The 12,966-nt window shown below is 41.4% G+C and overlaps 1 protein-coding gene across 7 annotated transcripts in view; it reads left to right on the top strand.

Moving 5' to 3' along the window:
- LOC135250850 (kalirin-like) overlaps nucleotides 1–12,966 on the top strand; it is a 153,512-nt gene that overhangs the window by 116,752 nt on the left and 23,794 nt on the right. For 6 of the 7 annotated variants that reach the window (XM_064327610.1, XM_064327609.1, XM_064327611.1 and 3 more), the window contains one exon: nucleotides 3,927–4,173. In XM_064327610.1, coding sequence (XP_064183680.1) covers nucleotides 3,927–4,173 — 247 coding nt within the window. Of the gene's footprint in view, nucleotides 1–3,926; nucleotides 4,174–9,771; nucleotides 11,025–12,966 lie in introns of those variants that run through there. The other variant, XM_064327614.1, reaches the window with a different exon arrangement.

The following is a 12,966-nucleotide window of genomic DNA, read 5'->3' as shown; positions in this document are numbered from 1 at the left end:
TACGTGTCGATAATTAATTACATCAGAGGGGTCTGAGGTGGGTTTTTTGAGAAGTGGGGTAACACGAGCCATCTTAAAATCAGAGGGAACATGACCGGAGGAGAGAGAGGAATTAACAATGGAAGACAGATAGGGAAGGAGCTCGCTGGAAATGGATTGGAGAACTTTAGATGGGATGGGGTCAAGTGGACAGGTGGTTGCACGATGAGAGGTGATGAGTTGTAATACATCGGAGTCCTCCAGCATCTCAAAGGAGGTCAATGTGGCTGTGGGTTTGTCCCGGGGGGTTGGGGGGCTCACTGGATGGGAGAAGGAGTTCCGGATTGTAGCCACCTTTCCTTCAAAGGAAAGAAAGTCATCTGCGGAGAGGGAAGAGGGAGGTGGGGGTGGAGGAGGAATGAGGAGGGAAGAGAAGGTGGAGAATAGTTTGCGTGGATTAGAGACACATGCACTGATCTTAGATTGGAAAAATGAGGCTTTCGCTGACGTGAGGGCAGATGTGAAAGTCGCCAGCAGGGTATGATAAGCGGTCAGGTCGTCAGAGGATCGGGATTTCCTCCACTTCCTCTCTGCAGCCCGCAGTGATGTTCTGCTGGAGCGTAGTGACTCAGTCAGCCATGGGCAGGGGGGTGAAGAGCGTGCTGGTTTGGAGACAAGAGGACAAAGTGAGTCGAGGGACTGGGAGAGGCAGGAGTTGAAGGTGGGGGTGGCAAGATCAACTGGCAGGTTAGAGAAAGACGCAGCAGGGGGAAGTGTAGACAGAGCAGTGGAGATGAGGGAGGATTGTGACAGAGTAGAGAGATTTCTCCTGAAAGTTACTGTGGGTGAGCTATTGGGTGAATTGAGGGGGAGTAAATAGGAGAGGGAGAAAGAAAGAAAGAAGTGGTCCGAGACATGGAGGGGAGTCACTGTAAGTTGGGGAATGGAACAGCTTCTGGTGAATACAAGGTCTAGTTGGTTACCAGCCTTGTGTGTGGGGGGGGGGAGAGGACAGGGATAGGGCGAAAGACTGGAGGAGTGAGGCAACCCTGGACAGTTGGGAGGTCTCTGGTGGGAGGTTGAAGTCTCCCAGTAGAATAGCAGGAGTGCCATCCTCAGGGAGGGAGCTCAGGAGAGTGTCCAGCTCGTCCAGGAAAGAGCCGAGTGGACCTGGAAGACGGTACAGAACTATAATGTGAAATTTTGAGGGATGAGTTACAGTAATCGCATGAAATTCAAAGGAGGAGGAAGTAGGGTTAGGACTGGGGAGGACACAGAACATCCAGGACAAGGAAATGAGCAAACTGGTACCCCCGCCTCGGCCAGAGGCCCTGGGGGTGTGCGAGAAGGAGTATCCCGCAGACAGTGCAGCTGGGGTGGCGGTGTTATCAGGAGTGATCCAGGTTTCTGTGAGAGCCAGGAAGTCAAGAGACTTTGTCTTGGCAAAGGCAGTAATGAAGTCAGCTTTCTGGACAGCTGACTGGCAGTTCCATAATCCACCTGTGACAGTGAATTCCTGAGGTGTGGATAAGGGTGGGTAGATCAGGTTAGATAAATTGCGCCAGCCCCTTTTGGATGGTTTTGATTCACATTCTGTGAATATTTGTGTTGGAGGAGCCATTTCCTCTCTGGAGTCCATTAAAATGTGCTGTAATTCAAACTGCTTTGTTCTGACCTCCCTGATAAACTGGGCAGCAGGTGCATCCCTGTGCCTGCAGGCAGTGTAATGGACAAAGCAGCGCTTCAGTCAATGGAGGGAAAGGCTAGAGGGCTCGCTGTCTACAGCAATGCCCCCTGTGTCTGCTGGGAGATTCTTCTCCCAGAGAGTGTGATGAGGTGCACAGCAGAGGAAGGAAGAGTCACTTTGTTATTCTATGTGCTGGAGACCTGAGTTTGATGGAGAGGGAGCTGGACACCGTCACTGAAAAATCTCACTGAACCCTCTTCCTGAATGCACTCCCTTTTCACTGTTTACTGTGCACAGTTACTGAGCACTCTTACTAGAGAGCATGGTGTGGAATGCTCAGTAAAGCCCAGGTGTTCTGTGGTGATGACCACAACCATGTTTGTGTGTGTAACATCCATATCTGTTTTCTCTTTGAGACAGAGCAGGTGAGTTTGAGATAGCTACCTAATAGCAGGTCAGACTGGATATAACCCCAGTCTGACCTGCCTGAATCCAGACATTTTGAGATGCTTTCACTCTGAAAGTCAGATACACGCCTGCGTCTTCTGTGAGCGCTCACAGCGTGTATGAATAAGGGGTCCATTCGGTTGTATCGTGATGTATGGGTTTGTTTATACAGAGGTTGGCTAGCCTCATTTAGCACAACACTAGCTATCTTCAGGACATTCAAAAGAGCTGCTATTAATCTTCTGGATGACGATAAAATCAAAGGATGAATAAGGTTTGATGAAAATCCAATAAAGTGTGACTTTAGATGATATAAAAGTTATATAGCTGTCAAATACTTGAAATAAACAAAGCAACACACAGTTGCACTGTTCTTATAATTGCTTTTGCCCTTGGTTGTGTAAATGATGGGATTTCAATTAGGTTGTCTGACTGCAGGCCTATTTTTGAATAAGACATACTAGCTACATTTCTCTCGCTTTCTCAGTGTCCTCCAACTGCCTCTCCTTTTTATTTGATGGCAAAGGGGACACTGCATATTAATTAATATTGTTAGTCTGTGCATTGAAACTGTCATGTTGTTAGTCAGCATATTATGACATAAAAACGTGGATAAACATGTGTTTTGTGATAAGCAGCGTTAGAAAGCTAGGAGGCTAGGCTTTGGGCTAGCTGAAGACAGTTAGTCAAGAGACCTGTAAAAGTACTAGGAGTCTATCCCTGCCACCTCTGGAAAACTAGAAAAAATAAAAAAAATAAAAATCACAGCAAGCTTCTTAACTTCGTACTGGCTGTTTATTTTTATATCCAGAACATTTTTGGTGAGAGCTACTTATTTGGCATGTTAAACATTTTCGGTATGCAATTCAATTTTGGATGTACAACATTCATATCAGTTTCAAATTATTAATTTTGTTTTCATATGTTTTTCCGGAATATAATTATTTATAGGTGTCATGAGCACGGCACTCAGCTGAAACAGTCACAGACGGACACAAGCAGTAAAATCCCTAAATCACAGGGTGTTCCCTACGTCATCTTAGCCCTATGATGTCTGAGCCATTGTGGGGGAATGCCCATAGTGATAGATGTCCATGATCAAGGCAACCGGAAGCATTGACTTTGCTCCTTTACAGTTGGCTGTCTCTGTCTGGCAGTCATTTAGAATCCCAGTGAACTATTATGTCTCGTTGTTTTCTCGAAGGGGAGTCAGTGAATCTCAACCAATCAGAAGTCATATTGGTTAAAATCTAGGACTACTGTATTTTGTCATGTAAGGGCTCTGGAATTTTGGTATTACTTGTGATATTTTATTTTGTTTAAATAAGTGCACTACATTCTTATCAATGCCTTTTTAAAGTCATGTACACATGCAACGTGTTTTGCATTCTGTTATTCTTATTCTTACTCTTGTTCTCAAACTTGCAACTTGATATACCTCTGTGAGGGATATAGACTTACTGTACTGTAACACCTGCTATAAAATTATATTGTACACACCTTACAGACATCTACAGGTATTTCATCACAGGGCACGGTTGTAAAATGACATTACATCCACATAAATATCGGCCAACTACATGGCCCTCTCCTGGATTGGACATATGCCCAGTTAAATGTCTGAGTAATCACGTCATTTGTATTGCTGTTCTTCTCTGTACCTGTCAGAAACAGAAAATGCAAGAGCAGTATCAGTTCAGTTCAGATAGAGATTTGTGCTTGTGTAATCACTGGGTTTGGAAGAGGACCATTCCCCATGTAAGCAAAGTTACCGTTTCTTACACGTGTCTCTCTCTCTCTCTCTCTGGCTCAGCTCTCAGGAGGTTGCGAGCTGACGGTGGTGCTCCAGGACTTCAGCGCCGGCTGCAGCAGCGAGCTCAGCATCCAGACGGGCCAGACGGTGGAGCTCCTGGAGCGGCCCAGCGACCGCCCCGGCTGGTGCCTGGTGCGGACCACCGACCGCAGCCCCCCGCAGGAGGGCCTGGTGCCCAGCAGTGCGCTCTGCATCTCCCACTCCCGCAGCAGTGTGGAGATGGACTGCTTCTTCCCTGCCGGAAAAGGTGCCTCCTTCAACCGACACCCTTTTGGCAAATGCACAGACACTGCGATGAAAACTGTCATTCTTTTTCTTCCTGAAGCCTGCCAATGACATTCAGTACATAGAAGGTATTAGTGGAGAAACTGAGCATTAAATGGCAATGATTTTTTGCAACCAATAAAATGTGTTTTAAAGTATTCATTACATTACATTACAGGCATTTGGCAGACGCTCTTATCCAGAGCGACGTACAACAAAGTGTATAACCATAACCAGGAACAAGTATGACGAAACCCCTAGAGAGAAGTACCGGTCCAAGTGCAGGGAACAACCGCATAGTTCAACTTGGACCCTGAAGGGTAAACTGATTAACACTAACAACGAGAACGGCAACAACGCAGTCTATGGAAAAAATACAAATATTCCTTGGCACATTGACAGATGCATGTATTAAATTACCATGCAAGATGAACAAAACCCCCCCCCCCATGGTTGACTGTTCATCTACACTCACCTACCCAGAGGTGTGCAGCGTTGTCTCTGTACAGCCTAGTGAGGATGCCATGGAAACAAGTAATGGACGGACCAGATAGGCAGCTTAAGCCTCAAAGCAGATTCTGTCTCTCTTACTGAATGCTGTGTGATTCAGCCAGGCCGCTGTGTACTTTATGATTCTGTGAGAACTTCAACACATGTTTTCAACCTAGTACATACACTCCACTATTCCATTTGCAAATCATTGACAATAGAAAAAGGGAAAGCTTCATTCACAACGTATTATTCTTTGTGTTTTTATCTGTTGTGCACAGATTACAAGAATAACATACAAAACAGAAAGTCCGTACATGTTTTGGTTTAAGTCTTCATCAGTACATGGCAATTTAATGTTGCAAAAACATCCCTCAAAAAGGAGGTTGTCAGTTTTTGCACTTGCAGTAACTTATCACACTGACAACAGGCAAGGCGATGCACCGCTCACTTGAATATTCCAAAGATTCATGATTGGTGGTTGCATCCAGAAGTGACTATTCTCCCTCTCGCCTTGCTCCTATACATGCAAAACTCAGACTTTGGTCAATGTGGTGAGTGGTTGCAATTACTCTGACAAGTTCCTAATCTTCTCCAAAAGGAGTTCAGGACCTCCTTTTCCAAGTCCTCTAGAGGGTGCTGGTGATTTGAAAAGGCACCACAAATGTGGCAAGCTTTTTGAAAATAAAAACCTTTGCTGAATAGAGGAGGAAAATCACTTAAAGGCTTTTGTAGTTTACAATGTGATACTACCCTTCAGAACCGTCAATGGAGTCATAGTGATGTAATGTGAATTGACTGCCCTTGGATGGAGGCCTGCTGGGGATTTGAGCATGGAGGTTATTCCTTGTATATGTTCATAACAGTGGCGCTCCAATAAAATGTGTGGTGTGACTCTGGATAAAACATCTGGTGAATGAATAAATGATCAATGTCGTAATTATGAATTAGGTTGATAGATGTAGCAGTTATTAGCAGTTATTAGTTAGCAGTTAGCCCTCACATAGCTGAACAAAAACTTATTTTTTACTCTTTACTCTTCCAAATAATTCTGTTTTCGGAACTCCCTCTCTTGGCTGTGTATTTTGAGGTTTGGAGTGCATTTGTTGTGGAGATAAAGCACACTGCTGTATCATGGAATGTTTTGTAACTGAAGCAGGTGGAAGTGTAGATTAGTGTGTAATGCATTCCTGCGCTCTTTCAAAGCCAACAATAAGAGCCATTCAGTCAACAGCACAGTGCAGTTCTGACTTTTACACACACTTGAATCCCTGCCCTCTTATTGCATTTTAGCAAGTACCCAGGGAGCACAGCAGCAGTCTCATCAATTGACATGAAATGCATTCACAGTGATCATTCTAATATTACAAAGGCTATTTGGTTTATTTGAATGTAATCTGCCCTATTTATCCATTGGTTTATTTATAAGTCCAGGGTTTTAGCTGTCCTAGAACCCTATGGTTGTGGAGTCAAACGTCGCCCTGATTTCCATATTGGGTAACCTAAATATGCATCTTCCAATCACTGGTATTTTCATTAGATGGTTGGTTTGTAAATGCTTCATATGACCAGCCAATCATTTATTCAGTCATTCTGATGCTAATGTCTAAAACCCATATCAAGCCTATCACTGTGCTCATGTATTGATATCAGAGTACATTGGAAATTGGTGCCATCTACATGTTGTCTTTTTCCTTGCTCTATTTTGTTTATAATATCTAAAAGACTTTAATGAGACCTTAATAGTACCATTTTGAATCAGTATAAGGGCCGGTTTAGCACTAGCTCTGTGTTCTGTTATTTATGGTGAGCATTGTTATTTATGGTGAATTTCATGTCCATTGTCTGACGTCAGAAGGACAACAGTTCTGTTATTTCCCAACTTGCACTTCCTCTGTGTCCTGTGTCCTTTCTCTTGTTTAAAATTTCCCTTCCAGAACGCCCCCAACTATTTCTTCCTGCCTCTTTTTGTGACTTGGAGAAGGGGAACATATTCATAGTTACAGATTGATTTAACCTGATTGATAACCTGATTTTACTGTGATCAGCATGCGATACTGGGGATGCACAAAATGTGACTTCAGACATAGCCAATAAGGTAAATATCAAAGAATTGATTGGTTTAGATGGTTCAGAATAACTATTGTTGAAAAGATGTCAGCTTCAAACATTGTAAAAGATAAGTCTACATCCCCAACAGGACTGACATGGCACATGCATTTCCAGAGAATGGGCATGGTATTTATGTATTTATGATGCATCAATTTCAGTTATTATAACTACATCATATTCTTAATCATTTGAAAGGCTAAAAGCTAAGAGCATGACAGTGGTCTACCTAAGATTTAATGTGTCATTTGTCTGCATGCGATTTACACAACACATCGCTTATGTCCCTCAAGTGCAGCACATGCAGATATACTTAATGTCCAATATTTCAACAAAAGGGTATATCACTAGTGCCTGTGTAGCATGCACAACCCAGTACATTTACAAATGTATACATATAAAGGCTGTAAAATATTGCCTGACTGTATTTTTTGTTTTGATATAATGAAATTAAATCTGCAATCCTACTTCCTGTCTATTTCCCTTTTAGCTCTGCAACATGATTCTTGTTGTCAAGACAAATATACTGACTGTTGGTGAGAGCTTTCTGTTTCTCTATAGATACCTAAGTATGAATTGGTATTTTACTGGACTGCATATCTTGGAACTTGGTGTTCCACTGATCTGGCAGTAAGGAAGCAGACCTTGTGGGAAAAGCAGGCACATTTTGTGTAGAGAAGCACTACTCCCAGACTACACACTTCCTGTTCCTTGACTTGGCGCTCGTGTTCTGTGCTAACAGGGACCTTCCTAAAACAAAGCTTGCTGTTGTCTCTCTAAATCATTCCCAGTACCTTGTGGATACAGTCTGAGGTTCCCACAAATAGTCTGTCACTCTTAAACGTACTTATCTGTTCCTGTAAGTCTCAGAGTGAGGACCCTGTTGTTGTCATATATATGTTCCTCTTTCCTGTGACAGGAATGGCTTGGACAGGCCATATTTGCCACATGAAAATCAAAAAGTGGTCCCAGTGCACATTTTTGAGATGAAGATGTGGTGAAACGCTCTCGGTGTTCAGGTGAAAACCTGGCTACATTTGATTTAAAAGTGAAAGTTTTCTTGCTGACTAGGACGTTGCCAGGCTATATCTGGGTAAAACCTGAGCTATATTGGGGTTAACCTGTCTGTTTATGTCAAAACATCTCTCACCATAGACTTCCACCCCTCTAGATTCATTCTTTTTTCTCACTGGGGTGTATGAGCAATATGCCACAAATAGTAAACCATTGAATGCACCGTTCTGTAGTCTCAAAGCTTGGTTTGCTGAGGGTAACGAGATTACCTTTTTTTCTGCATACTATATATCTGTCAGGCGGTTGTCTTTCAGCCCTTCAGGAAACAGTGAACCGCCCTACTTTCCACATGCTTTTGCAGCAGGCTCATTTCAGGACAGCCACAACCTTGCCATCTGGTGTTCCAACCTACTTACAAGAAGGGATGAATGCTTGTGTCATCATGTGAAAATGAGTTATTCTCATTTTGGGTTGTGCTTAAGTAACTTAAATGACAGAGGCAGGGGGATAAGTTAAAGCTGCTAAAGCTGGAGAGCCAAGATGGCTTCAGTTTCACAAGCTGGGAAGGATCGTTCTTGCATATATTGTAGAAAAGGTTCTGAAAGAATCATTTCATTGAATAGTGTACAGTGCATCTGAAATGGCTACAAGGCTCTCTGCTGCTTATCATGCATGGTTGCATATTGTTAATGGTTAAAGAGCATTATTTATGTATGTGCAGTACTGCTAAAAATGTCCCATTTTCCCTCCCATGCATTTATAACTATAATGTAACAGACACAAAGAGTGGTAAAAATAAAAACCAGGGGAAGACTGAAATGTATTTAAATCTTACCTTGTAAAAGCGAGTTGTGCCAAACAAACCCTTTCTTGAGTGTTCATTTTCCAGTAGGGATAGAATGACATTTTCTGGAAATGGATTAAATCTAATTAATGGAATCCATTTTCCCAACCCCTGCCTCTGTAGTGTATATTTAGTATATTGTTGGGGATTTTTTTTTTTTGCCATATTGTTTTTTTTAAATCACCCATTGAATGTTCTCATCCAGCTGTATATACTATCTGAGGCTCTGAGCTGTTGGCTCCAGGTCCTTCATGATATAATGAAGGACCTGATGTAATGGCCAACAAATATTTAAATATTTAAAATTCTTTTAACTTGTTTCTGGGGCTGTTCCCTCTCTACCCCCTTTCTGGGAACATCCTCTTTGTCCCCCAATAACATCATTGGCTAGCTAGCTAGCCACCAACTGGCTAATGTTTTATGTGCCACCATGTTTCTTGATATTTTCTTGTGTCATAGCCACCCGTTGTTGCTTTGCATAATGTGTGTCTAACTGCAGAGGGGAGTGTATGGGTAGTGGTTCTGATCTGATATCTGATTTATATTTATTTATAGAAGCATGCGTCTTATGCCAGGTCCAGCTGGTCTCTGTCTCCAATCGGCAGAATCTCTGCCCCTAAACTGGGTACACTGACACTTGAAAAAAAAATCAAAAAAGGTTTATGGAGGCAAACGCTATGAGATATGAAAGTCAAGGTTAGTTTTGTGTGCTATTTGTCACATTTAATAGGTTCCTGCTGGAGAAATCCTAGACATATGAAATCTATTCAGTAAAGACATTTTGTTAATGAGCTCAATAAACAGTCGTTGAAGGATGTGTAAACAGCAAATATTGAAACCTGATTATGACAGATGACAGACGAGCATGTAAGGCCATTGTTAAATAAAAAGGGGGTATGTGGTTGTGGGGGTAGTTTTGTGAAAAAGGAATGCATCTGGGCTTGGTGTTGTGAAGTAGAAATGAATGTCAGGTTAGTATTGAAAATGAGAAATGGATGTGAGGTTAGTATTGTAAAATAGCAATGGATGTAGTGTTGGTATAGTAAAATAGTAATGCATGTGGGGTTAGTATTGTAAAAGAGCAATGGATGTGGGGTTAGTATAGTAAAAGAGAAGTAGATGTGGGGTTAGTATAGTAAAAGAGAAGTAGATGTGGGGTTAGTCTTGTAAAAAGGAATGGATGTGGGGTTGGTGTTTATTCCATGATCACTGGGCTCTGGCATGCATATAACAGTATTCTTAGTTAGACAGTCTGTGGTTGTGCTTGTATTTCACATCCCTCCCTGCTCCATGAAGTGTATTCACACATACCAGTGCACTTTTCCCTTGGAACCCAGTAGAGCAGATGCCACAACTTCTGGCGGAATAAAAATAATTCTGTAAGAAATCTTAATTTAAATCCATAATTCTAAAACATAAAAAGTGTGCCCTTGACTAGAAATGTAATCTGAACTGCTGCAATAACTATCAATCTGTAGGCGGATCTTCAGTTAACTCCATGTCAAGTGCATGAAAATGGAGAAGCAAATCAAATGTAATCATGAAGATTTCAGTTTCCAAAAGGGAAAAGTGGAAGAAACTACTAGTACGTTTTTCCAAACTTGCCATTTACGTGTTTTGGTAAGTTTTTCTAAGAAAAAGAAAAAAGCAATTTACAGCCTAAGATAGTGTTATGTCAGGAAATGTTTGTTTTGGTTCTTGTACGTCTTTTGAACTCTAGAGGACCTGAACTTAGCAATGATATACAATGTGAGTCTCGGTTATTAATAGGATTTTTTACATTAGAGGTTGTTAAAGTATCATTGTATAAAATCATTATCTGACAAACAACCCATATCTTTCTCTATATGCAGGAGGTAGACAAAGCTTCAGGTACCTTTGTCACTCAGCAGTCAATGTATTAGTGATTCAGTTGATCATAACATGCAAAAAACCTACAGCAGGGTAAGTTCATCACACACACAAGCATTTCAATGTTGAATTTAAAATGAAATATGCTTTTTATTTGATGAAAATGTGGATTGATACTCGGAAGTGTTTAATCTGGGTGTTCTATCTGGCCCTGCTCAGAATAATGTAACATAAATTTGTTCTTTCTGTGGGGGAAAGGTACTGAGATCCCTCCCATTGCCCCTCCCCGTGTCCCTCCCTCTTCCTGCTTCATTGAGCGCAAGCAAACACAGTGTAGAGTGAGCAGTCTGAACTGGGCTACAGTAGCACTGTGCACAGACCTTCTTTCTCTCCTTGGCTTAAGTTTCTCCCCCATGCCATGAGCTAGCATCCAGGCAGGATGAAACGAGGGAGCAAGTGCTGTTCCTGCCGTTCATGTCTTGGTTGGATCTGGGCAAAATGTTGCCGTTGCTGCTGTAATGTGACAGGTGCGTCGTGTCTCTTATTTTTAGCTGGAATGTTCTGGAATGGTGTGAGGGTTCGGGTACAGAGCAGGGGTTCTGGAGTGGTTTGAGGGTCCTGGGACACTGCAGGGGTTCTCAAATGGTTCAAGGGTTCTGCTGTCTAGCAGGGGTTCTGGAATGGTGTAAGCGTTCTGCTACAGAGCTGGGTTTCTCAAGTACAGAAGTGCTGGTTCATAGCTTATGTCTTTTTTTTAGATTAATATGTTTCTGCCAATATGTGTTCAGGCAGGTTTATTGGATGTTTGGGAGCATTAGGGATATTTAATGTGTTTGATTAAATCTGATTGCATAGTGATGGTTAGTTGTGTGAAGTCATGGTATGTATGTTGGCAAACAGCTTTATTTACAATGCATATGACCTTAGCCTGTCAATTATTGTCAGTATTGGTTTAAATGCATTGTTTATCATATGCAAATTTTGTTATGAAAAATAGAAAATACTATGCCATTCAAATGTTAAATCTTTGGGCAGAGGCTGAGGCAGTATGACATAATTTTTTCATTTTTATTTCAGAAACAATTGTGGTTCAATGATTTATTTAAAACTTTTTGATTTGTAGTGACAAAAAGTATTTCAAGTGGCAATGCAACTCACTGAGGTGTGAATGGGATAACACTGAAAAAGGCAGGTTAGCATTGTGCTCACAAACTCACTGACAGTCCACAAAGAACCTTGTACAAATCAGCTTCATTAATTCTGCAAAATTCCACCAGGACATGTTTTTGCCTGTGTTTTTTTCCCTATGGTCCAATATTAATCCTTTACTTTATTGCATTGGCAAACCAAAAAGTGTCTTTTTTACATGCTTAATTCCATCAGGATTTGTGCTTCTCACCTGCAATATGTTGTTGTAATTCCCATAGGAAATGTCCTCAAAAATGTTGTTTGCCGCAGCAGTGTAGCATAATGGTTAGATAATTGAGATTACAACTCCCAGGTTGTGAGTTTTGGCATGCTGTTGAGCATGCTGCCGTTGTATTCTTTAGCATAGAGCTTAACCTGAATTGCTTCAATGATCATCCAGGTGTATAAATGGGTTGTATATTAAAAAGTATGCAATCTGTGCTAAGTTGCTCCGAATAAGCTAAATGCCTATTCGGAGCTAAATGCCTAAAATTTAAATGTAAAATTCATCACCTTCCAAGGGAGAATTTGGCTTCTTAATTTTTTTGTTGTTCCAGCTGGAAAGCTGGATGTCCTCTTTACTTGCATTAGTTTGCCTTCATTCTAACATCAATTGACCTTTCTTTTCTATTTTCTTTTTCATGCCTGACATTCCATTAGAAAACATGTCCTCTTTACTTGATATTTCCATGACATTCCATCAAGAATTGTTCAGAGGGATCACATATGTGATATCTCTCATTGCTTGTAAAATAAAGCATGAGATTGTCATTCTATCCTGAAAATATACAATGACTGATAAGAAAAATTAATGGTTAATCATGAACACCGAGGTCCAACGCACAGCTAGGCACACATTGAAAAACCGCTGTGTCATGAAACATGGTACGACTACTTGAAATATAGTTAAAAGATAACTATAACGCTACTCTTCTTAGACAGCAAAGGAAAGTATTAGTACAGTGTCACCAAGGTGCTGATGGAGAATATACAGACCGGGCATTATCTAATTATAATGGCGGTAAGTTTCACTCGATTGTTATGGTTTAAGAACTTGCTGATACCATGATGTGATGTTTTGCCCTATCCTAATTTCCTAATTAAGGAGGATTGACTAATACAGTTGTGTAGCCTTTGAAAAGCAAATGAGCCTCAAACCCCTTTCATCTGAGCCATTTTAACAAGAGCCTTGCTTTGAAGATGATTCTTTGGGGAGAAATCTAGAGTTTAATAGTCGATTGCAGATAGGGTGCTTATTTAGAAATTGCTGTTCTCATAGCC

The sequence above is a fragment of the Anguilla rostrata genome, chromosome 3 (assembly GCF_018555375.3).
Source record: "Anguilla rostrata isolate EN2019 chromosome 3, ASM1855537v3, whole genome shotgun sequence".
Taxonomy (NCBI): Eukaryota; Metazoa; Chordata; class Actinopteri; order Anguilliformes; family Anguillidae; genus Anguilla; species Anguilla rostrata.
This window is presented reverse-complemented; position numbering and strand designations above follow the sequence as displayed.